Raw genomic sequence first — 25628 nt, 5'->3', positions numbered from 1 at the left:
TGCTGCAATATTTCTGCCTCTCCAGCATCCTTGTCGACTCTCAAGTCAACCTTCCCGAAGGTGTTCAGTTGTAAGCTCGGGTTGTGCATCAAAACGACCGTTAAGTTCGAACCGGAGATCAAACGATTCCACGCCAGACTGGAATCCTTCACCGTAGTGGATGGGTGCATTCTGTTTGCCGAACGACTCGTCATTCCATCGAAACACCAAAAACGATGCTTGGACCAGCTTCACCGAGGCCATCCGGGTATGCAGCGGATGAAAGCGATTGCCAGGAGCTACGTGTACTGGCCGTCACTCGACGAAGACATCGTTGGTTGCGTCAAGGCCTGTGCGCAGTGTGCGTCCGTTGCGAAGTCTCCTCCTCATGCTACACCGATGCCGTGGCCGAAAACAGTCGGCCCATGGCAACGCGTTCACATCGATTACGCCGGACCAATCGATGGTGACTACTTCTTAATCGTCGTAGACTCTTACTCCAAATGGCCTGAGATTGTCAAAACGCGCAGCATTACATCGATATCCACAATTGCCATCTTGCGTGGACTCTTCGCTCGACTGGGGATGCCGGTTACACTGGTCTCGGACAGCGGAACACAATTCACCAGTGCAGAGTTTGGCAAATTATGTGTTACGAACGGCATCGAGCACCTCACGACAGCCCCGTTCCATCCACAATCAAACGGACAAGCAGAGCGTTTCGTGGATACATTCAAAAGGGCCGTCAAGAAGATCCGAGAGGGAAGAGGAACAATGGATGAAGCAATCGATACGTTTCTCCTCACGTACAGGAGCACGCCAAATCACTCTGTACCAGAAAACAAGACGCCGTCAGAGGCTATGTTCGGCCGTAAAATCCGAACCAGCCTTGAGTTGTTACGCCCGCCTCCCGCGCCCATGGCAGCTCCAGAAGAGCAGAAAGAACAAAAGCGACGATCGTTCAACCGCGACGATGCTGTCTACGCCAAGGTCTACACCAAAAAACATCTGGAAATGGGTACCTGGCATAGTTCTCGAGCGAATCGGTAACGTAATGTATAACGTGTGGACCGATGCTCGGATGCTGCGCTCTCACGTCAACCAGTTGCGTAGTCGAAATTCCACGAGTTCGAATGCCAAGTTACCAGTCAGACAAGCCGTGAGCTCACACAGTTCATTTCCGTTGAACGTCCTGATGTCTGCCTGGAGCCTACCTCAGTCACCGTCGTCGCTTGCACCGGACGAGCCCGTCCAATCATCATCATCGCAAGCCTCTAGCTCAGCATCAACTACGAATCCGATGACGCCTCAATCATTGCCGCCGTCACCGAGATGTAGTTCACCAGCGACCACGAGTACATCGATGTCGTCAATGTCTTCTACGACAGCAACATCAACTGAGTTCGAGTTAGCAGCCGAAACCGAACCGGTAGAAGTTCTACCTCGGCGCTCTTCCCGTCTTCCAAGGCAGCCTCGATGGTTTGACCCCTACCAGCTCTATTAAGAGGGGAGATGTTGCAGACAACGAAAATGGATTTGGAAACACTGCCAGTTGCCCTATCTTTATCGCAGGCCTCACCGACGGCATCAACATAGCTGCCACTCGTGTGAAGCAACAGAAAGAGCAAAACAATAACATTATGTTGTCAAGCAAGTTAGAATGTTTTTAGATTGCTTTGTGTCGCGTGACTGTTTTTAGTAGTGCCGTAATAAATTAGTATTTATAGTTACGTGCGCGTTTTATTTCCTGCCCCTGATGACGGGATAAGTGCCACCTTAGTGCGATGGTCTCGCGACATAAAAATAATCCATATGTATTAGTTCATTCCTTGAAAGTTTCAAGAAAATCCGACTTAAAATGAAGTTTTGGCGAACACTTTTATCTGGTGCATTTTTTTTTTCGAGTACAGGTTGTAAGGCGTGAAGCAAAAGTGTCGTGCATTTTACCAAACAACCCCCAAAAATTGATCCAATATATGTATGAGCTAAATACATGTATAGAACCACCCTACAAATTTGGTTTTTATCTGATAAATACGTGAAATTTGAGAGCAAATTAAATGTGTTGCAATAATTTCGTGTTCGCTCTTTAGTAGCTTTTAGCACGTAGCGGGAACGACAGGTGTGGGAAACAACACTCTTCTCAGCTGAAAGGACGACACCAGTCTTAAGATGCCCATCGCTGGGTGGCTGATGCAACTGTTTCTAGTTTCCTCTGCAATGGTTTGAGACCATGTCCGAGCAGGACGATGTCGTCCGCATAAACGAAGACAAATTTTGTTTACTTTTTCGAAGGGACGTAACAACTTTTGTAAACAATGCATTTGATCGTTGATTTGACGTAACTGGTAGCTCGCACACGCATGCTAACACTACCATCAGATAGGGGAAATTGTCTGCTACCTAATAGTGGTATGCGTGGGCGAGTTAACAGAGTTAACGCCAAACCGACGATCAAATGCTTTATTTACAAAAGCTGATGCGTCCCTCCGAAAAAGTAATAGAGAAATATGCCTTTCGGTAGGGATGTAAAGAGCCCGTTCATAGCGATCCAAAATAGATTGAGTGATCTCTGCGGTACCTTTGTTTCCTACGCCCTAGTAGACGATCTGATCCGATTAAAACCTGGAACAATCTACCGTTAAATTAAGTTCTTTAGGAAATGAAGAATATGTCCTTTCAAACTCCAGTCGGTCAGCTGATGGATAACCCCTGAACTCCAGACCCGATTGACTAGAGTTTAAGGAACTTTCATGCGTTGACACCTTCAGGATTTATCAGAGGGTATCGACTCAATGAAGTCAACCTCTTTTAAAAAATAAATAAAATGAAACCACAGACAAACAAACGAAATCTTTGAATAAGTTTTTCTTGAAAACATAGTACCTCAAAACATGTGACCTCAGTAACGACATCTCTTGGGCTTCTCGCGGAAAACAAGCTTGCTCGTAAAGTCGCAAACAATATTGCATACAAGGTGAACAGAATATATAGAAACGTCAAAGTGAAATGATAATTTTCAAATCAATCGTTAAATGCGTGAACGATGATCCAGATTGAAGAATCACGTCTGTTTATCTGTGCCAGAACTATCGAAAAATTTCTCAATTTACAAAGTTGGTTGGAAATGCTATCTACAATGCTATATGAAGCTTTAGTTTGATAATTTATTAGCTAGAGAATGATCTTAGAAGAGGGTAGGTGGATAGTTCCGTTAGAGTACGGCAGTATGAAAATTGAATAGAAGTTGAAAATGAGCGAAGGGACATTAATGCGACAGCAAAAAGTCAAACGCACACCTTTTGCCTAACCCGTCCGATGTACGCGGAGATTTGAAGTATGTCTTCAAATCTACAGGCACTTTTGAGCGGTAGCGTTCCATACGGGCTTTCTATGTGCACTCACACTATCATAGCATGCTGCCTATCTTAGCTGCAAGCAGAAGTGCCTTCTACCGCTAGGTGGTTCGCAAATGACAAGTGTTCGCAAATGACAAGTGGAGCCACTATCTGATCCGAAGTTCCACTCCTGTGACTGCACTATTAAATCCATTGCTCTGTCCAGACCGTTTGTACCAAACGGTAAAGGACGAGGCAATGAAAGAGCATACAAAAGCATTCAGTCACCCACGAATAGGCTGCTCACACAGCATGTAATTGAGGCATTTTTCCATAGAAAATGTACGCTCAGTCATTCCAAACAAGGATTGGGTACCATCACGAAAAAATAAACGTGCTGACTGAGTGCTCGGCTGTCAGTGACTCGTTTACCCCTCAATCATTCAGACTCTCACAAGGCAGTGAATGATGAGGCAGATGGCAGATCATATTCATATGAAAACTGACTCATTGATCCAGGCTGTTTTGCGCACTGGTCGAGACCCAGGTCAGAAAGAAAATCCTTCGGGATAAAGGGTGATACGGTCAAAATTTGGTCAATATCAACTTGACGTATTTCTTTCAATTTTGCATTTAAAAAACCTGAACACCCCTCATTTTGAAGGTGTGTGTGTAGAATGTTGCTCCTATTTTGATTTTGGAATTCACTCTTCAGTTGTCAAAATGCCGTCCAACCAAGAAGAGCAACGTATCAAAATTTTGCTCGCGCATCGCGAAAATCCGAGCTACTCGCACGCAAAGTTGGCAAAATCGCTAAAAGTTGCCAAATCAACCGTTACAAATGTAATTAAAGTGTTTGGGGAACGTTTGTCGACAGCCAGGAAGTCTGGATCGGGAGGAAATCGAAAACCGGAAGCCGCTGAGACGACAAAGAGAGTTGCCGGTAGTTTCAAGCGAAACCCTAACCTCTCTCCGAGATGCCGCAAATAAGCTGGGTGTATCGTCTACAACCGTGCATCGAGCCAAAAAACGAGCCGGACTATCGACTTACAAGAAGGTAGTGACTCCAAATCGCGATGATAAACAAAATACGACGGCCAAAGCGCGATCCCGGAGGCTGTACACGACGATGCTGACGAAGTTTGACTGCGTGGTAATGGACGACGAAACCTACGTCAAAGCCGACTACAAGCAGCTTCCGGGACAGGAGTTTTATACGGCAAAAGGAAGGGGAAAGGTAGCAGATGTTTTCAAGCACATGAAACTGTCAAAGTTCGCAAAGAAATATCTGGTTTGGCAAGCCATCTGTACCTGTGGCTTGAAAAGCAGCATTTTCATAGCTTCCGGGACTGTTAACCAAGAAATTTACCTGAAAGAGTGTTTGAATAAACGTCTGCTGCCTTTCCTGAAGAAACACGGTTGTTCCGTACTGTTTTGGCCGGATTTGGCATCTTGCCATTACAGTAAAAAGGCCATGGAGTGGTACGCCGCCAACAACGTGCAGGTGGTTCCCAAGGACAAGAACCCTCCCAACACGCCAGAGCTCCGCCCAATTGAGAAATACTGGGCTATTGTCAAGCGGAACCTAAAGAAGACCAAAAAAAACTGCTAAGGGCGAGCAGCAGTTCAAGGCAAACTGGCTTTCTGCGGCGAAGAAGGTGGACAAGGTGGCTGTACAAAATCTGATGGCAGGGGTCAAGCGTAAGGCCCGGCAATTCGGATTTGGAAAAGCGGAAGCCTAACTGAATATTTTTCCTGAATTTTATACTAATTGAACTTGAAAAAGAAATTTAATTTGATTTTTTAAATAAACGATTTCACCGATTTACACGCGTTTTCCCTTGACCAAATTTTGACCGTATCACCCTTTAGTACGCTAGTTCGCGACCGGATTCCGCTGATGGGAAATCGTACACACTAAAAGTACTAAGGCAAACCAAATGCCGAGATTTTCACCGCCAAGTGCTTGGCAATCATCTCGGCAAAAGATAAGCTTGTTGGGCAGTTCGGTAATCTTACGGTGAATCGCTGTGACATCCACTTCGGGAACCACTTCGTGCAACATTCAAATTGTTACTCCACGTTTGATGCACTGCAGCATACATGAAGTAGCGATTTCCGATATTTGTGTAATTGAACATTCGAAGTGGAAGTGCATGTATAGCCTAGGTGGCAGCCATTTGTGGACTTTATAAGGACTCACACCTTAAAGACTGGCGTCTCGTAGCCTCACTTTTTACCTGTGCACCTTTACTTCCCTTCCGAAGACGTGACCAGAGATTTTTATGCCTCAGAAAAATCCCACCGACCTCGGCTGGGATTGAACCCATACCCATTGGGGTGGGAAAGCAGTCACGCTTTCCACTACACCACCGGTGCCGGCTAACGGAACTATCAACTCTATACTTTCATCTCCTCATCTATCTTATAAAAATGACCACTTTAGTCTGTTATTTGAAATTAGCAACTTCAACTTTAATAACAGTTATTTTTATGTAAGAAATGGAACACTCCGGATCTTACATTGTTTACCCCATGAAGAGGAATGATTTTTTCCCTTAAAAAATATGTTGATTAGTTGTTAGAATTGGACCTTGTCTACTTTCTCAATTATATTGAAATTCTTCGTAAAATTGCTTTGGAGCTCTAGGCATATCTCCTTTGAAGTTCCTCTGTAGAACGAACATTGGAATTCAGATGTGACATAAAACATGGAAATAAATTTCAAAAGCGATGCTCGTATCTGTCAGTCTCATATCATCGACATTTACAAAAGATTTTCGCAGTGTGGTACTTTAATATTCTGCATATAATCGCATATCAGTCTCATATGGATTTTTATCAATTTTAAGATAACAACGTTATCCACTATCAATTGGCATCTCCTTACATATTACGTGATAAAACTACGGACTTTGATCATGAAAAAAGTGAAAACAACATCAAGTCAGTTTGTCCCATTAAGCAAAGTAATCGCATATCAGTCCCATCCTGAAATTCGTTCGTCCAGAGGTCAAGTCACAGTTCTGCTTTTTGGATCGCCATATTTATCGATGATATAACAAAACATGCAAGCTTCATTGCAACTGATTTCAACTTGAAAGAATTGTCAATAAATTTACTATGATTACCCAAGTACCCAAGCACCACTGCAGTCAATTTAATCATTGTGATGTGATTTTCCAATTGCAATTCCTTCGCAGTCACTAAAACGCCACTTTTTACACCAAAAACTCACTTAAGTCTTTGTTTTCCAAAACAAAGTAGTCACTAAAATCACCTTTTCACCACCAATATAAATTGGAGGTGAAAAGGTGATTTTAGTGACTACTTTGTTTTGGTAAATAATTACTTAAGTAGTGATAGTTGAAGATGCTAATTTCAAATAACATAGTCATAGAGTCCCTAAATGCGCATTGCAAGCAATATCTAAGTACAGATCAACACGGATTCATAACTGGGCGTTCTACAACTACGAACCTGCTGTGCTTAACGTCTTACATCACAGACAGTTTGATTGCGCGGACCCAAACGGACGTTATCTTCACAGATCTTACGGCAGCCTTCGATAAGCTGAACCACGAAATTGCGATCGCTAAGCTTGATAGGCTAGGAATATTTTGAGATGGTTTCGTTCATACCTCACGGAGCGCCAACTGACAGTAACTTTGGGTACTTGTCGCTCAGCATTCTGCGCAAAGTCCGGTATACCTCAGGGTAGCCATCTGAGACCATAGGTATTTCTCCTTTACTTCGACGACGTTCACCATGTTATCACAGAGCCACGATTATCGTTTGCAGACGATCTGAAAGTTTTTCTGCGCATTCGCTCACTCGCCGACTGCCGTTCTCTCAAAAATCAGATTGACATCTTTGCTGACTGGTGTAGTCTAAACCGACTGGTGGTCAACCCAGCTAAGTGTACAGTTATCACTTTCTCACGCAAGAAACAACCGATTATTTTCAACTACAAACTACTAGGCACGACTATCGAACGGGTGCATTGCGTGAAAGACTTAGGCGTTTTTCTAGACTCAAAGCTGACATACTCACACCATATATCGTATGTCGTCAACAAAGCGTCCAGAACGCTTGGCTTTGTCTTCAAGATTACAAGAACTTCACAGACATTTACTGCTTGAAATCGCTCTATTGCTCTCTCGTACGATCTACGTTAGAATACTGCTCTGCAGTCTGGAGCCCGAACTACAATAATGGGGCCGAGCGAATTGAATCTGTTCAACGACGTTTTCTTCGCTTCGCGCTCCGTAAGCTACCTTGGAGATACACACTTCGTCTTCCAAGCTACGAGAATCGCTGCCAATTGATCAATGTCGAGCCTTTACGTATCCGAAGAGATGTTTTCAGAGCCTTAACCGTCGCCGATACTCTGCAAGGAAGAATCGACTGCGAAGCAATTCTGCAACAAGTGAACATTAATGTTCAACCTCGATCACTACGCAACAGTCATATGCTGAGACTTCCACTTCTTTGAACTAATTATAGCTTAGGGAGCGCTATTTACTGCTTGCAGCGAGTGTTCAACCGAGTAGGGAAGATGTTCGATTTCCACTTGACACGGAATATGCTTCGCCGAAGATTCTCTACCTTTTTTGCTGACCGAAGGCGCTTGATGCCCAACAGCTAAGTGTAAAATTTAAGACTTATAAATTTTTAGTAACTTGACAATGCTTTCCTAGTTATTTTCGTTTGTAACTGTAGTAACTGTAGTAGGTATAAAGGGTGATACGGTCAAAATTTGGTCAATATCAATAAGGGCGAGCAGCAGTTCAAGGCAAACTGGCTTTCTGCGGCGAAGAAGGTGGACAAGGTGGCTGTACAAAATCTGATGGCAGGGGTCAAGCGTAAGGCCCGGCAATTCGGATTTGGAAAAGCGGAAGCCTAACTGAATATTTTTCCTGAATTTTATACTAATTGAACTTGAAAAAGAAATTTAATTTGATTTTTTAAATAAACGATTTCACCGATTTACACGCGTTTTCCCTTGACCAAATTTTGACCGTATCACCCTTTATGTAGTCTGTATAATCTGTACTTTTTTTTTACAAGACATCATTGGGACTATTTCTAGTCTGTTGATGCAAACATAACAAATAAACAAATAAACAAACAGACTGATGGCGGGGGGACACCCCTCACTATCCCTCTCCAACGGGGGAGTTTGGTAAAGAGAGATGATAAAACCGATTTGTACCTTCATAAAGTTGTCCTAGCTCGCTTTCTACTCTCTACATGCAATTTTTACACAGCCGTACTCTAACGAAACTATTAATTCTATACTTTCATCTCCTCATCTATCGTATAAAAATTACCACTTTAGTATGTTATTTGAAATTAGCATCTTCAACTATGTAAATCGTTGACTTCACGCAGAAGTAATACTAAACATATGGTCAAAGTGCTTAAGTGAGTTTTTGATGGTTTCGCCTATTTATCCATCTTTCAAACATAAACAGTCCTTTAAAGTCACTGTAAATTTTATTATAATGCGTAAACTCTATTTTACCATGCATTCTCTAGATAAAGCTCACAATCATTTGTTTTTTTACGATCATTCATACACAGACAACGCTCATTTTCCTAGAGAGATTAGCTAGCAGTCATCATAAAGAATCAAAGCAAACAACGCGTTCCCAAGACTTAACAGCACAAGCGATTACCTTTGGCCTATACACCAAGTCGGTGGTTGTTATCGGAAATCACCTTAACGAGCGCAAGCTAAACAAAAACTTCCAGTCCTAGGTACACTGTGTGTTATCAGATTTCAACTTGCTCTTGCGACTTGCTAAGGTCATTGTTTTGAATACATTTTGCTCTGTTGTCGATGGGTTTCAAATCGCACAGGAGATTTTGTCCTTTCATTTAAATAGCCCACAGAAAGTAAAAGTGGTAGGAACGATGCAACAGCCCAGACCGGATAAACTGAAATGGGATACCTACATATAGGAAATAAAATATAGATGACTTACCGTCTGTGTTCTCGAAGTTGGAGTTGGATGGCTCGTTCATAGCGGACTCCGATGGACTAAGGTTAGCGAAGTGAACCTATGTGGAGGTGAAAGGAAAAAGGAAAATTGTTGTTAGCTTTTAAATTGATTAATTGATTTCAGTTCGTCAACTAGCATCACTAGAATTCAGGGAATATTTTCCGGCATAAATCTAGACAAACGGCAGGAAAGCAAATTTTACCAAGTATTGGTGCTACGTATATCTGTATTCTACCGCACCACGGAACAAAATTTACCTTAGGTTGGGATGTTGATTTTATATTGTTTCGTAGGATAAAAATAGCTTCAAGCTGTTGTGACGAAGGAACAGGTCACGTAGATTTTCACGTTAGGTATATTAAATACTAAAACTACAGATTCCGCCGCACACACAGATGCACAATTAAAAAGTGACAACAAAAAAGAGTGAGCAATAAAATTTCGCTTCGCGAAAAGGTAAAAATCGATCGGCAATTCCGAATGTACAAACACTTCAACAAAAACTGTAAAAACACACGCTTTTTTCACCGGTTTATGTTATTATTTTCGTATAGCCCATTAATACTTCATGAAATTAATCGTTTACGATCGAAATTCACGGATGAAAATTATTTTTTCAACTTTTTATTCCCTCAAACCGAAAAAAAAATCACAGCTTACTGTTGATGATACTTTTGAATTTTTCACCCCCAGACTGCTTGATGACGATATGGATTGTTTTATTTTTCTTCTTTGCGCCTGTTTACGGCTTGATGCATCAAATGACAGCTGTCCTGCATTGTCATTTCATGGATTCCCAAACAAGAAAAAGTTTCGTACAAGCAGATTGCAAACAAGGGATTTTAACGGAGGCAAGGAATACACGGAAGGTCGTAAAATAGGTCGTAAGCGTTTACTTTACTTTTCCCGTAAGAAAAGCACGGGAAAGTAAACTCTTTTTATTCATATGGCCCAATGTTATGTAATCAAGACACACAATCGCGGTTTCCCTGTTCGGTAATGTTCACTAATAAAAATTCAATGATAATTTTTGTGTGTCCCACACATGAATTTTTGCAATGTGATAAACAAATGATATATCGATCACCATCGCCATACTGCCTATAATCGGATATCAGTCCCATATGGATAGGAAATCAAGCAAAGATGGGACTGATATGCGATTATGGGTAGCATAGTTCTCATGTGTAGACATAAAATTCATGTGAAACCACACACATACCACAGACAAACAGACAAAACACATTGAATATTTCTCAATGTAAAACATCGTCGCTAAAACATGACCGCCATCTGTTGAGTACACTGTGGTAGGTAGTACGCTGAACAGATGGCGGTAGTGTGTAAACGTCAAACTCAAGGGAATTGACTATACGCGCCACAGGTGGCGGTACTACCAACTACGATACTTTTAAATTGACCGTTAAATGCTTGTTCGATGAACATCTTCCGAGTGTTATGTCTGTTTGTCTGTGCACATACTATTCATTTGACTCATACATTTCATATATACTTCTGAGTGGATTCTGTTTATATGTGGACACATGAAAATCATGTGGAATTTTACATGGAAATTCGCCGATAAAAATGTGTCGAATTTTATGAGTGTTTGACGTGGACTACGTCTTACCGGGAGGCACATGCAAGGGGTAAATCGAAAATCTAATGTCGTTTTCGTTTTTGCGGTGTAGCTACACCGGTGCTACACTGCCATACACCGAAATAATTTATAGGCTATAGATATACACGGATAGAAATCTCCTTATACCTTTTGGCAAATTTCTATTGTTGATTATTCACACACTTAGAAAATAGTACCGAACTCGGTTTAATTTTCTACCGAATCTCTTCGGTTACCAACGAGAAACCGAATAAATGGTTTAAAAACATTTTTTCAGACGTATTTATCGAAGCAGACCCAAATTTCGGTAAAATAGTATAAATTTGACAGATAGAAATGAAGACTGAACCAAAAAGTACGGTAAAGTATCGACATTTACGAATTCGCTACGCGAAAACCGAGAAACTCGGTAAACTGAACCGAATATGTATGTGTATGTATTGTAAAGGATACCACTCATTGTTGCAAGGCACAGCCATTAGACAGTGGATCATCCTCCAAGTATGACTTGATCAAGTACGATACCTGGTTGTATTCAATTTACCATTGTAAGAAGGGCCAAAAACGGAGGGGCGGACCCGTAAGCAGATACACTTACGCGTAATCCGCGGGATCAGGAGAGTCGCCTTCCAATGATAAAATCCTACAACCCGATGTAGAACAAGCCATCATACGAGGGAACGTCCCAATGAGTGGGGAGAAGAGCCCGCCGTCAATTCACGAAATGTTAATGACAAGGAGTTGGCAATTCCACTCTCCCCATCCAAATCGCTTCAATCCGGTGCCCTGGTGGTCCCATCCCTCCCCTTTGCATTTAATGTGTGTATATTTATATATATATATATATATTTATATCGTCATTACCCGTTAGATTTTGTCAACACCATTTTGACTTCTTAGCTTTTCAAAATCTTTAATAAATGCAAATCTTTCTATCTGACCTATTCCGCGAGTCGTGCGAATCTCCACCACCAATGAGTCAACAAAAGTCACTCACTAGTGGGGCGACTCTCCGTGCAATCAATGAAGAGTCACCTCACCCGAGGCGACCACCGTCACCCTACTAGCGACAGAGAGTCATACTACTCGCAGAACAGGCCTGCAGGTGACGTTTAAGGCCATCGTTCGGACATTTTGAGCCGTTTGTCTGTGATTTGGGTGGTTTTCCAGGAAACGTCCCGAAAATCCTGTGAAGGAAAGCGAATATCGGGAAACAAATTCCGTCCGATTGTAGCCAAGGATTTTGTTTTCCTAGTGGGGTAAAATTTGGGTGGAAAAGTGCATTCAACTTCAAGTGGTGTGCTTTTTCCGGGAAAATGGCATTTCCACCCAAAGAGAATATGCACGTGAGTGTATATGTGCGCGCAAGGAAATGCAATCTTGCGCCTATGTTTTCCCGGGAATTTCCCAAGAAAGTATACCATATTTTTATACCAGGACATTCTGCAGACTATGCACAACATGATGGTATACATAAACATATGATTTTCGAAAATTTGTAGCATGGTTTTTCAATTTCCAAACCATGCGCCAAACATTCTCGCTGTAAATTCGTCACGGACATAGTAAAGAAGCAATCAGCAATTACGCATTTGTTTTACCACACGCTAACTCTAAAGTACCCATTAATGAGTAAAATTTGACTCATTTTGAAGAAAAGTGGCTTAACTCATGAAATGAGTAAAAGCGACTTTACTCATTAATGAGTATTCGAATAATACTTCATAAAATGGGTAGTTTTTAATCATCTTGTTTTTTTCTGTAAATGAGTAAAAAGTAACCGTTTTATTGATTGTTTTTTTATTTGCTTCATTGGGCTGGCTGCCATCAAATATAAGCACTGAGAAATATAAGGGATTTGAACATTTGTAAAAGCTAAAATCATTAAAACACTTCATAGTCTTTATTAAACATAATCACATAGCTAATCATAAACACTAGAATTAACCGATGTACTGGAATATGCGAGTGTTGCAGTAAGTTGTAGACATTATTGTAATTTTTGTAGGGTAAAGAAGTTGCCTCTATTCGTTCCAAATGTACAATCGGATTTGAATTCCTGGGCATATAACCATCGTTTTATTCTCCGAACCCGCTATTAATCTGCTAACCTGAAACGGGACCGTCGGTTTTTAGAATACATACCTAAATTTAATCATAATTACATTCTTCGTAGCAATCGGGTCTTGAAAGCACACAGAAATGCCGTGCTGATCTTCTCTCGGATCTTCCCCAACACTTAGGTTTGCGGTTTGACTCTTATGGAAATAATGGAACTACCCGATCACCCTTTTAACCAGAATCAACACCGGCCGGAAAGAATCTGCTGCCTCCGCCGCATATTTTTTTTGAAACGCGGTATTTATCGCTCGAATTCCGATCAATTTGCAGGACATAGCACACGCGAAATCCGTTAACTTTCAAAACACTTTGCTCTTCCATTTCACCAAACCCTTTTTTACCCATTTTTATTGCAAGAAGATAATTTTAAAATGATTAAAAATTACCCGCTTTTCATTTTTTGAAAATACCCATTTTTTGACAGTTTGGAATAATAGCATAAAATGAGTCAAATTTACGCATTTAATGGGTCATTCAAGTTAGCGTGCACGTTGCCACATTTTCTTGTTCGTAGGTCCACGAGTCCTTTTTCGCTAGTTCGCTCATCATATCAAATTGATCAGGAATTCTTCCGAATGTCAAAAATTATATCGAAGACCTACGACGGATCCGAAATTGAAATTGAGATCTCCATATATTCTTTCATCATATCAAACTGAACAGGAGTTCTTCAAAATCTTATCTTATCTATCGAAGACCTACGACTTATCGGGAATTGAAATCGAATCCTGCATATTCCCTCATCACATCAAATTGATCTTTAATTCTTCCGAATAATCAGAAATTATATATAAAACGTATGACTAATCAGAAATTGAAAATGAGTTCTCCATATATTCCACCAACACATCAAATTGATCATAAATCCTTCTGTAGACATTCGGGCAGTTAGAATATATTTCAAAATACAAGGATGGTCAAAAATTCTTCCAAACTATCAGAAGTTATATGGAAACCCTTCGATTGATTGCAAATTGAAATCAAATTCTCCATAAATTCCTTGATCATATCATATTGGAATTATCAGGAATTATTCCGAATAATAAGAAATTATATCGGAAAATGAAATCGAGTTCTCCATATGTTCCCTCATCACATCAAATTGATCAGGATTTCTTCCAAATTATCAGAATTAATATCGAACACGTATGACTAATTGGAAATTGAAATTGAGTTCTCCATATATTCCATCAACATATCAAATTAATCAGAAATCCTTCTGATGAACTTCGGGCAGTTCGAATGTATTTCAAAATACAAGGATGATCAGGAATTATTTCGAAATTTCACCGAATTATCAGAAGTTATATGGAAACCCTATGACTGATTGGAAATTGAAATCGATTTCACCATAATGTGTACCCTATGTACCATATCAAAGTGTTCAGAAATTCTTCCGGATTATCAGAAATTATATTGAAGGTCTTCGACTAATAGAAAAATTGCAACCAAGTTTCCATATATATCTCAATCAAATCAGGTTGATCAGGAATTCTTTCGAATTACCAGAAATTATAAAAAAAAACTTCCTGATCAGAAATTGAAATCGAGTTGTCCTTATGCCCTTACCATATCAAATTGATCAGGAATTCTTTCGTGTGACCAAAAATTGTATCGAATACCTACGAATGGTGGGAAATTGAAATCGAGTTTTATCGGGACATCTTCCGAATTATCAGAAATTATATCGAAGATCTACGACTGATCGGAAATTGAAATCGAATGATCCATATACACCCTAGCAAAGTGATAATGAATTCTTCCGAATTATCAGAAATCATATTCAGGGCCTTCGACTTATAGAAGAATTGTCATCGATTTTTCCATATAGGTATATCTTTATCATATCAGGTTGATCGGCTATACTTCCGAATTATCAGAAATTATATCGAACACATACGGCTAATTGGTAATTAAAATTGAGTTCCCCAAATATTCCCTCATCATATCAGATTTATAAGGAATTCTTCCGAATCAGCAGAAATTATAAAAAAGACCAATTACTGATCGGAAATTGAATTCGAGGTCTTTGAATATTTCCTCATCATATCAAAGTGATCAGGAATTCTTCCGGATTATTAGAAATTATATTGAAGGACTTCGACTTATAGAACAATTGCAACCAAGTTTCCATATATATCTCAATCAAATCAGGTTGATCAGGAATTCTTTCGAATTATCAGAAATTATTTAAAAAAAAAAACTATTTCTGACCAGATATTGAAATCGCGTTCTCCTTATTCCATGACCATATCAACTTGACAATGAATTCTTCCAAATTATCATACATTATATCAAAGGCTTACGACTGATCGGAAATCCAAATCGAGTTTTCCATATATTCCTTCATCATATCAAAGTGATCAGGAATTCTTCCGAATTATCATATATTATACCGAAGGCCTTCGATTAAAAGAAGAATTGAAATCGAGCTCTCCATATACATCCTTTTTCCATCAAATTGAATAAAAATTGTCAGTTGGTCAGTTCGTTACAAAATGTAATAATGATCAGGAATCATATAGAAGACTTTCAAATAATCAAAAATTTGTTTTAAACCCGTTAAATACTATCCAACAATGTCAGTTTGATAAATAATTCATTCGAATTATCATAAATGATACGAAGACCTACGATCGGAGATTGAAATCGAGCGTTCCATATATTCCCTGGTCATATCAGAGTGATCGGGAGTCCTTCTGATTATCTTTGGTCTGTAAGAATGTATTTTCAAAATTTAGCATTGATCAGGAGCCATGTAGACGATCTTCAAATGATCTTGAAATAAACCCATTTGAATATTCTTACATCATATGAGATTGGTTAGGAATTCTTCCGAATTATAAGAAATTATTTCGAGGACTTCCAAATTATAGAAAAATTTATATTGTGTTCTCCATATATTCGCTTCTCATATCAAGTCATCTTCCGAAGATCTTCGGTCAGTTAGAATGTATCTTCAAAATATAAAGATGGTTAGTCGAAGTCTTTCAAATGATCTTAAAATGAAATTCAATCTTTTGAATATTATCGTCCCATATGAGGTTGATCAGTAATTCCTCCAATTTATCAGAATTTATATCGAAGACTTACGACTTACAGGAAATTGAAATTGATTCTCCATATATTCGCTCATCATATCAAAGTGATCAGTAATTATTATGATGATCGTCGGTCAGATAGAATGTAGCAAAACTTCGAATATTCAAAGGATTTTATTTAAATTTCTGACCGATGGGCCGATATGTAGGGTCCAGGTATGGAAACTATCTCCCTGGTGACGGTAGCATTGGTACTCGGTACGCAAAAGAAAATCGGCGGAAACAAACCGAGGATTTTTTTTATATGATAAAGAAATATATGGAGAACTCGATTTCAATTTTTTTATTAGTCCAAGGTCTTCGATATAATTTTTGATAGTTCGAAAGTATTCCTAATCAACCTCATATGATGAGAGAATATTCAATGGAATTATTTTTAATGTTTAATCATGTGATTCTTATATTTTGAAATGCATTCTTACTGACCGAAGATCTTCATAAGAATTTTTAATAATTTCGATTTGATAAGGAAATATTATATCAATTTATCAATTTATTTATTTAGTTAGTCGTTAATCAAAAGCGTAGATTACATTATAATATCATTACTTATGATCTATGATTTCGCAGTGCTTGGAATTATTTTTCATTTTTAGCGGTGACATATTTAGGACTATCATTTCACAGTTTTCATTATATATAGATATCATCTGACTTATCGGTCCATATTTCGCTTAGCTAGTGCCGGTGGCGATGTACCGCGAACAAATGGCTATTACGCAATTTTCGAAACGGTGCATAAAAATTAAGTCTTGATAATAAATAACCTGAGTCAATGCGTTGCTAAGCTATATTGTTTACGGAAGAGACCAAGAGACGATACTCTTTCAATACCTGAATGTTGATTAACAAGCAACATGCTTCATAAGATGGGAGAAGAAATGCTGTCCATCCCAATTAACTCATATAATAAAAACTACTTTTGGATTGACTCTATTCGTTCAATTGTGTAAGGTGTAAAGTGGAAACCAAAACGCTTTATAAAATAAAATTGCTTTATAAAATAAATATGAATTGCCTGCTCTAAGAATTATTGTGTTATAATGATCCACAAATACTAATTTAGAATCTAGAAAAACTGGTAAATCTTTTATTTTATATATTATTTATTTTATCAAACAAACTTTTACAACACCACGTCAAAAAAAACATGTACTTCATCAGCATGAATAAGCACTTTGAGCTTTTTCAAAATAAGAGAGATATCGTTAACGTACAAAATGAAAAGAAGAGGTCCCAAGTGCGAGCCCTGAGGAACTCTTGACAGGACTTGAAATGAATTAGATTTTTTTCTCGCAGTATCTTACAATTGTCTGACGGTCCGTTCCCAAGTATCACTTGCAACATCGTTCTTGACAAATAAAACAAATCCCAGTGGTGAATAAGTTCTATATTAATGCAAAACGTCTTGTTTTATACCCGTTGTATTGTTTTTGTGAAGTATTCAACCTTTCTGACATGCTGTTTATCTTGAAGTTATAATTCGGTATTGAATGTCTCAATTATCGGTTTACAACATATTTATAAAAAAAAAACTTGGTGAAAACTTGCTAGCCTTATAAACAACATCTTTTCGTATGTCAGTTTTAGAAACGTGAGCAAATATGAATACATCTTAAATATAACTTATTTAAAATATGAAAGTAATAAGTTATATTTCAGTGGCATCAGTTATAAATGTGTTATAAACAGGTAATTAAGAGTTGCAATACCGAATTATAACTTCATTATATGATACAAGTAATGTTCTTGTTTTTCGAATACATTTTATTCATGTTTTATCATCCCAAGTATGGTGTGTAGAAGAGAAACGTAAGATAACTAAAAATACGTTGACATTCTATTTTTTCCCAAAAAAAAAAAAAAGTTTGCAAAAATTGGGAATTTTATCAAGAATATGGTGTACAACTCTATTAACAGTATCAAGCTTTTTCTAAAGAGCCCATGAGTTTTTTGAAAGTAGAATGTAAAGATTCACCAAAAAATTGCATCTGCATTGGGAGTATGAGATTTCATTTTATGCCCTTTTTTCGCACAATTAAATACCCCAGAATAATAACTTTTGTTAATTGATGATGGAAACATAAAAAAAAATCCATTCGTTGGAAGGATGAAATTTATTTACAACATGCCCAAATTAGTAGGTTGCGTTATAAATATAATGAAGTTGCGCTAATCATTTATATACCATGACATATGTGTTTTATATAGACATCACCTCTTGCGCTTTTATCGTGTGACTAGACTAAGTAAAAAATCTTGAAAGCAATTCTGTTGATTTTTACTTGATTTATTTGGTTTAGTCCTAAGAAAACATTTTTTTTTAATAAACTGCAATGTCTCATTTACACCAATGACTGCGAGCAGAATGCTCTCATTTTCTGAATCAGAAATGAATGAAATCAGCATGCGTTGATTGAAAATGCCATAGATATGTATTTTAATTTCAGGAGGAAATTAAGATACTATTTATTCGGCTATTTGGAAGAATATTTCAATAGAAATATTACAATCATAATCTGTGGCGAATATAAAAGTTTCACCTGCTATATTTGTTTTCACCCACACACGCTCAAATTCTTTAGATTAAGATTGGATAATGACTTCCTAATTATTATTTTTATGAAATTGCGATGCACTATTCATGTGATTGAAATTCTTACAATAAACCAGAATTACAATAAAAAGTGTTTCGGAGAAAAAAATTCTGATCAGCCGTAAGGCTTCTATATAATTTCTGATGATTCGAAAGAATTTTATATGATGCGAAAATTTGGAATAATTCCTGATCATTCTTATATGGTGGGATACTATTCAAACGATGTAGATTCATTTTTTGGTCATTTGAAGGTCTCGACATTATTCCTAAGATCTTATATTTTGAAATACATTCCAACTGAAAAGATCTTCAGATGAATTTATGCTCAATTAAACATGATAAGAAAATATACGGAGAACTCGATACCAATTTCTGATCAGCCGTAAAGCTTCCAACTAACTTCTGATAATTCGGAAGAATTTCGAAATATTTCCTGACTATCGTTGAATTTTGAAATACATTCTAACTGCCCGAAGATTTTCAGAAGGATTTCTGATCAATTTGATATGTTGATGGAATATATGGAGAACTCAATTTCAATTTCCCGTCAGTTGTAGGTCTTCGATGTAATTTCTTATAATTCGGGAGAATTCCTGATTAATTGATGTGATGATGGAATATATGGAGAACTCGATTTCAATTTCCAATCAGTGGCAATTTCTGATAATTCGTAAACAATTCTGATCAATATGATATGATGAGGGAATTAATGGAAAATGCGATTTCAATTTCCAATCAGCCGTAGCGATTCCATATAACTTCTGATAATTTGGAAGAATTTCAAAATAATTCTTGACCATCCTTGTATTTTTAAAATCAGTCTAACTTCCCGAATGTCTTCAGAAGGATTTATGATCAATTTGATATATTGATGGAATATATGGAGAACTCAATTTCAATTTCCGATTAGTCATACGTGTTAGGTATAATTTCTGATAATTCGCAAGAATTCCTGATCAATTTGATGTGATGAATGTACGGAGAATTGATTTCAATTTCCGATCAGTCGTAGATTTTCGATTTAATTTCTGATAATTCGGAAGAATTCCTGATCACTTTGATATGATGAGGAAATATTCAATGACCTCGAATTCAATTTCCGATCAGTAATTGGTCTTTTTTATAATTTCTGCTGATTCGGAAGAATTCCTCATAAATCTGATATGATGAGGGAATATTTGGGGAACTCAATTTTAATTACCAATTAGCCGTACGTGTTCGATATAATTTCTGATAATTCGGAAGTATAGCCGATCAACCTGATATGATAAAGATATACCTATATGGAAAAATCGATGACAATTCTTCTATAAGTCGAAGGCCCTGAATATGATTTCTGATAATTCGGAAGAATTCATTATCACTTTGCTAGGGTGTATATGGATCATTCGATTTCAATTTCCGATCAGTCGTAGATCTTCGATATAATTTCTGATAATTCGGAAGATGTCCCGATAAAACTCGATTTCAATTTCCCACCATTCGTAGGTATTCGATACAATTTTTGGTCACACGAAAGAATTCCTGATCAATTTGATATGGTAAGGGCATAAGGACAACTCGATTTCAATTTCTGATCAGGAAGTTTTTTTTTATAATTTCTGGTAATTCGAAAGAATTCCTGATCAACCTGATTTGATTGAGATATATATGGAAACTTGGTTGCAATTTTTCTATTAGTCGAAGACCTTCAATATAATTTCTGATAATCCGGAAGAATTTCTGAACACTTTGATATGGTACATAGGGTACACATTATGGTGAAATCGATTTCAATTTCCAATCAGTCATAGGGTTTCCATATAACTTCTGATAATTCGGTGAAATTTCGAAATAATTCCTGATCATCCTTGTATTTTGAAATACATTCGAACTGCCCGAAGTTCATCAGAAGGATTTCTGATTAATTTGATATGTTGATGGAATATATGGAGAACTCAATTTCAATTTCCAATTAGTCATACGTGTTCGATATTAATTCTGATAATTTGGAAGAAATCCTGATCAATTTGATGTGATGAGGGAACATATGGAGAACTCGATTTCATTTTCCGATATAATTTCTTATTATTCGGAATAATTCCTGATAATTCCAATATGATATGATCAAGGAATTTATGGAGAATTTGATTTCAATTTGCAATCAATCGAAGGGTTTCCATATAACTTCTGATAGTTTGGAAGAATTTTTGACCATCCTTGTATTTTGAAATATATTCTAACTGCCCGAATGTCTACAGAAGGATTTATGATCAATTTGATGTGTTGGTGGAATATATGGAGAACTCATTTTCAATTTCTGATTAGTCATACGTTTTATATATAATTTCTGATTATTCGGAAGAATTAAAGATCAATTTGATGTGATGAGGGAATATGCAGGATTCGATTTCAATTCCCGATAAGTCGTAGGTCTTCGATAGATAAGATAAGATTTTGAAGAACTCCTGTTCAGTTTGATATGATGAAAGAATATATGGAGATCTCAATTTCAATTTCGGATCCGTCGTAGGTCTTCGATATAATTTTTGACATTCGGAAGAATTCCTGATCAATTTGATATGATGAGCGAACTAGCGAAAAAGGACTCGTGGACCTACGAACAAGAAAATGTGGCAACGTGCACGCTAACTTGAATGACCCATTAAATGCGTAAATTTGACTCATTTTATGCTATTATTCCAAACTGTCAAAAAATGGGTATTTTCAAAAAATGAAAAGCGGGTAATTTTTAATCATTTTAAAATTATCTTCTTGCAATAAAAATGGGTAAAAAAGGGTTTGGTGAAATGGAAGAGCAAAGTGTTTTGAAAGTTAACGGATTTCGCGTGTGCTATGTCCTGCAAATTGATCGGAATTCGAGCGATAAATACCGCGTTTCAAAAAAAATATGCGGCGGAGGCAGCAGATTCTTTCCGGCCGGTGTTGATTCTGGTTAAAAGGGTGATCGGGTAGTTCCATTATTTCCATAAGAGTCAAACCGCAAACCTAAGTGTTGGGGAAGATCCGAGAGAAGATCAGCACGGCATTTCTGTGTGCTTTCAAGACCCGATTGCTACGAAGAATGTAATTATGATTAAATTTAGGTATGTATTCTAAAAACCGACGGTCCCGTTTCAGGTTAGCAGATTAATAGCGGGTTCGGAGAATAAAACGATGGTTATATGCCCAGGAATTCAAATCCGATTGTACATTTGGAACGAATAGAGGCAACTTCTTTACCCTACAAAAATTACAATAATGTCTACAACTTACTGCAACACTCGCATATTCCAGTACATCGGTTAATTCTAGTGTTTATGATTAGCTATGTGATTATGTTTAATAAAGACTATGAAGTGTTTTAATGATTTTAGCTTTTACAAATGTTCAAATCCCTTATATTTCTCAGTGCTTATATTTGATGGCAGCCAGCCCAATGAAGCAAATAAAAAAACAATCAATAAAACGGTTACTTTTTACTCATTTACAGAAAAAAACAAGATGATTAAAAACTACCCATTTTATGAAGTATTATTCGAATACTCATTAATGAGTAAAGTCGCTTTTACTCATTTCATGAGTTAAGCCACTTTTCTTCAAAATGAGTCAAATTTTACTCATTAATGGGTACTTTAGAGTTAGCGTGTGGTAAAACAAATGCGTAATTGCTGATTGCTTCTTTACTATGTCCGTGACGAATTTACAGCGAGAATGTTTGGCGCATGGTTTGGAAATTGAAAAACCATGCTACAAATTTTCGAAAATCATATGTTTATGTATACCATCATGTTGTGCATAGTCTGCAGAATGTCCTGGTATAAAAATATGGTATACTTTCTTGGGAAATTCCCGGGAAAACATAGGCGCAAGATTGCATTTCCTTGCGCGCACATATACACTCACGTGCATATTCTCTTTGGGTGGAAATGCCATTTTCCCGGAAAAAGCACACCACTTGAAGTTGAATGCACTTTTCCACCCAAATTTTACCCCACTAGGAAAACAAAATCCTTGGCTACAATCGGACGGAATTTGTTTCCCGATATTCGCTTTCCTTCACAGGATTTTCGGGACGTTTCCTGGAAAACCACCCAAATCACAGACAAACGGCTCAAAATGTCCGAACGATGGCCTTAAATCGACTAAAATTTCAATAGTGACCAAAAATATCCATTAGTACCATCCAAATGACGTATTCATTTAGATAAAATTGATAAATAGCAGATTTTTAGCGATGGGGCCAATCTTAGATCCATAGGCCAACATTAGAGCCATTTCCCTTACTATCAATTTTTATAAATAAAACGTTAATTATTCTTTCCTCGCCAATTGAACGCAAATTACCGGAATCATCGGATACAAAAAACTCCCAAACCCAAAGAAGGTGTTAGTTTGCGTAGGCGAGCCTTGAGTCACGAGAAAATAGTTTCCAAAGTTTTGTTCGCAATAGCTGATGTGCTCTTTTCTGTTGTTGGTCGATTGGTTCCGCTATTTGACAGCTCTAATTGGTTCCCGAGATTCTATCCGCCAGACTATTGTCGCTAGACTTGGAAACCGAAATGACCCACTCGCGACAATCGATTCTTTACTCTCGTTATGTACGTTAAACATAACGTCGCATCTATTGACACCAATGCACGGAATGAACTGCACGAACAAATTTGACGTTTGAGCGGTGCCGTGTTTACCAAAAATGAACACATGAATAATACTCGCGTAACATTCAAAAATGAACCATCAAATTATGTACACAAAACTTGTTAGACATTTTTCACGCAACCTGAAGTACGCCCATGCAAACCAACAACACCATCGGGTAGAGTGAATTCTCCCCTTTCCGATAGTGGTTTGGTTTGCGTGGGTGCTCTTCGGCTCGTGAGAAAAGGGCCTAACAAGTTGTTTATAATAGTTGATAGGACCTTTTCTAAAAAGACACGAGCACTACATCACGTGTTCACTCCTAGGAAACAAGGCACCGCTCAAAAGTCAAATTTTATCGTGACTTCATTCCGTGCATTGGTTAATTGGGCTGTCTTCGTTGAATGATGCGCTATGCGATCTGGTCGTAGGCGTTCAATTGACTTGGCAACGAATAGAGCCAAACGAACTGTCAAAGTAAGAGCCATACGAGCAGCGCCTATCTTGATTACATTGGCAGTGTTGCTGACCCTCTCATAGTCTGCATGCTTCAATCAGATTTATTTTTATTGTTCGTGTAGTAACCCACAATGAAAACACACCAATATTTAATGTAACAACAATTTTTATTGTAATAGAGTTGTTCATTATTGTTCGTGATCGAATCATGTTAACAATAAAATAAATGAAAGATACAATAAAAAACAAAATTTTATTATGTACTTTCATTGTACAGCTAGGTAGCAGTTTTTCCGTTTTCGGAAGGGTACAACATTATAACAATCATTTTTATTGTCGACAATAAATATTAATGTTAGAGCATTGTTTCCACTGAAAATTTCACTGTAATTTTTTTTTCGGGTGTTTTTATCTTTATGAAAATTCGAAGCACGCATCCTTAATCAAAATTCAAAGCAGGATTTGAAGTGGAAACCGAAGAGAACCGAATTCTGTAATTACAACAGGTGGGTCGGTTTGTTTGACAGCGTTCGGTAATTCTTGAGTAAACCGATGTTCGGTTATTTCTGCTTAAATTTATTTTTCGTCAACCGAGATTTTCGGTAACTTTGACAGATTGTGAGTAACAAAAAGAACTAACGACAGTTTGGTTATTCCTCTTTGAACCGAACAGACTACCGAGCGTTCAGCAGATAAAAACTCGGTTGAAATCAAACCGAGTTCGGTAATATTTTGTAAGTGTGCATAAAATGTATAAGTCAACTAATAAGCAGACGCCTTGCAAAAAGTTAATGAAGATCATGTGTCAAATGAAATGTATAAGCGGTCACACATACCTTTTATGCATTCTTATAAGACCTATGTGGTTTGTCTTATGGAATGTGTAAGGCTGATGGTTTGGCAAAAATGTATAAGTGAAACACATGAAAAAAATTATTGATTTTCGTTTCGTGTATAGGATGCACCATTGATTATAAACAAATGATGTTGAGCTGTCGAAAACTCACGCTTATTCCTGCTTACACTACACCGGTGCTACACCGCAAAAATGAAAACAACATATAATAGACTGTATTCGGACAACAAAATTTAAACGTGGATTTCGCAGTATTGTCTGTCCAAAACACTTCCCTTAATGTATTTAAACGATTTCTTAGGCTGTGTCCATTTGGTAAATATTCACTTAAATTTCACACTTCGAAAATAAATTAAGATGTTCGAAAATCCCTCTGTTGTTGATCGGTCGATTTTCGAGAAGGTGTATGTCAAAATTGATTCCTTATCTGTCAGAAATAAGTTTGCTGGAATAGCAGGTTTATTTGAAAATTTTCCATCTGTCCAATTTAAATGAAAAATCACCAAATGGCGGATGAGAATCTCCTAATTATAGGAAATCAATCAATAGATAGAAGACTTCTGTCTAAGAAAAAGTTTTTCAAGTGAAAGAGATTTATTGGATGGTGTACATCACACTAATATACTTTTTAACTACTTATTGCTAGTGTACCATTTCACTTCTTATTGCTTTAGCTTGCGACTTCAACTAGATAGAAGGTAGCGGTCTTGTACAAAGTTGTTCAGCTGAATAAGACCTATTGGATGATGGACATCTCAGTTCAGAATTCAGTTACCATGTAAAGCTAGTGTGCAATTTGAAATCTTATTGCTTGCTTTAACTTGACAGTACGACTTGATAGAAGTTTGCTGTCTTCAGTTCTGAAACACAAGACCTATCGTATCTCACTCGAAAAAAAAAATCACTAACCTCTAATGCCATTTTAT

General features: G+C 37.6%; 1 protein-coding gene across 3 annotated transcripts in view; it reads right to left on the bottom strand.

Moving 5' to 3' along the window:
* Positions 1–25628, bottom strand: part of LOC135711273 (motile sperm domain-containing protein 2-like) — an 85841-nt gene that overhangs the window by 4757 nt on the left and 55456 nt on the right. For all 3 annotated transcript variants that reach the window (XM_065234077.1, XM_065234079.1, XM_065234078.1), the window contains one exon: positions 9308–9383. In XM_065234077.1, coding sequence (XP_065090149.1) covers positions 9308–9383 — 76 coding nt within the window. The remainder of the gene's footprint in view (positions 1–9307; positions 9384–25628) is intronic.

This window comes from Ochlerotatus camptorhynchus, unplaced genomic scaffold, assembly GCF_037179485.1.
Source record: "Ochlerotatus camptorhynchus isolate MF236.1 unplaced genomic scaffold, CSIRO-AGI_Acam_v1.1 ptg000429l, whole genome shotgun sequence".
In the NCBI taxonomy this organism is placed as follows: Eukaryota; Metazoa; Arthropoda; class Insecta; order Diptera; family Culicidae; genus Ochlerotatus; species Ochlerotatus camptorhynchus.
This window is presented reverse-complemented; position numbering and strand designations above follow the sequence as displayed.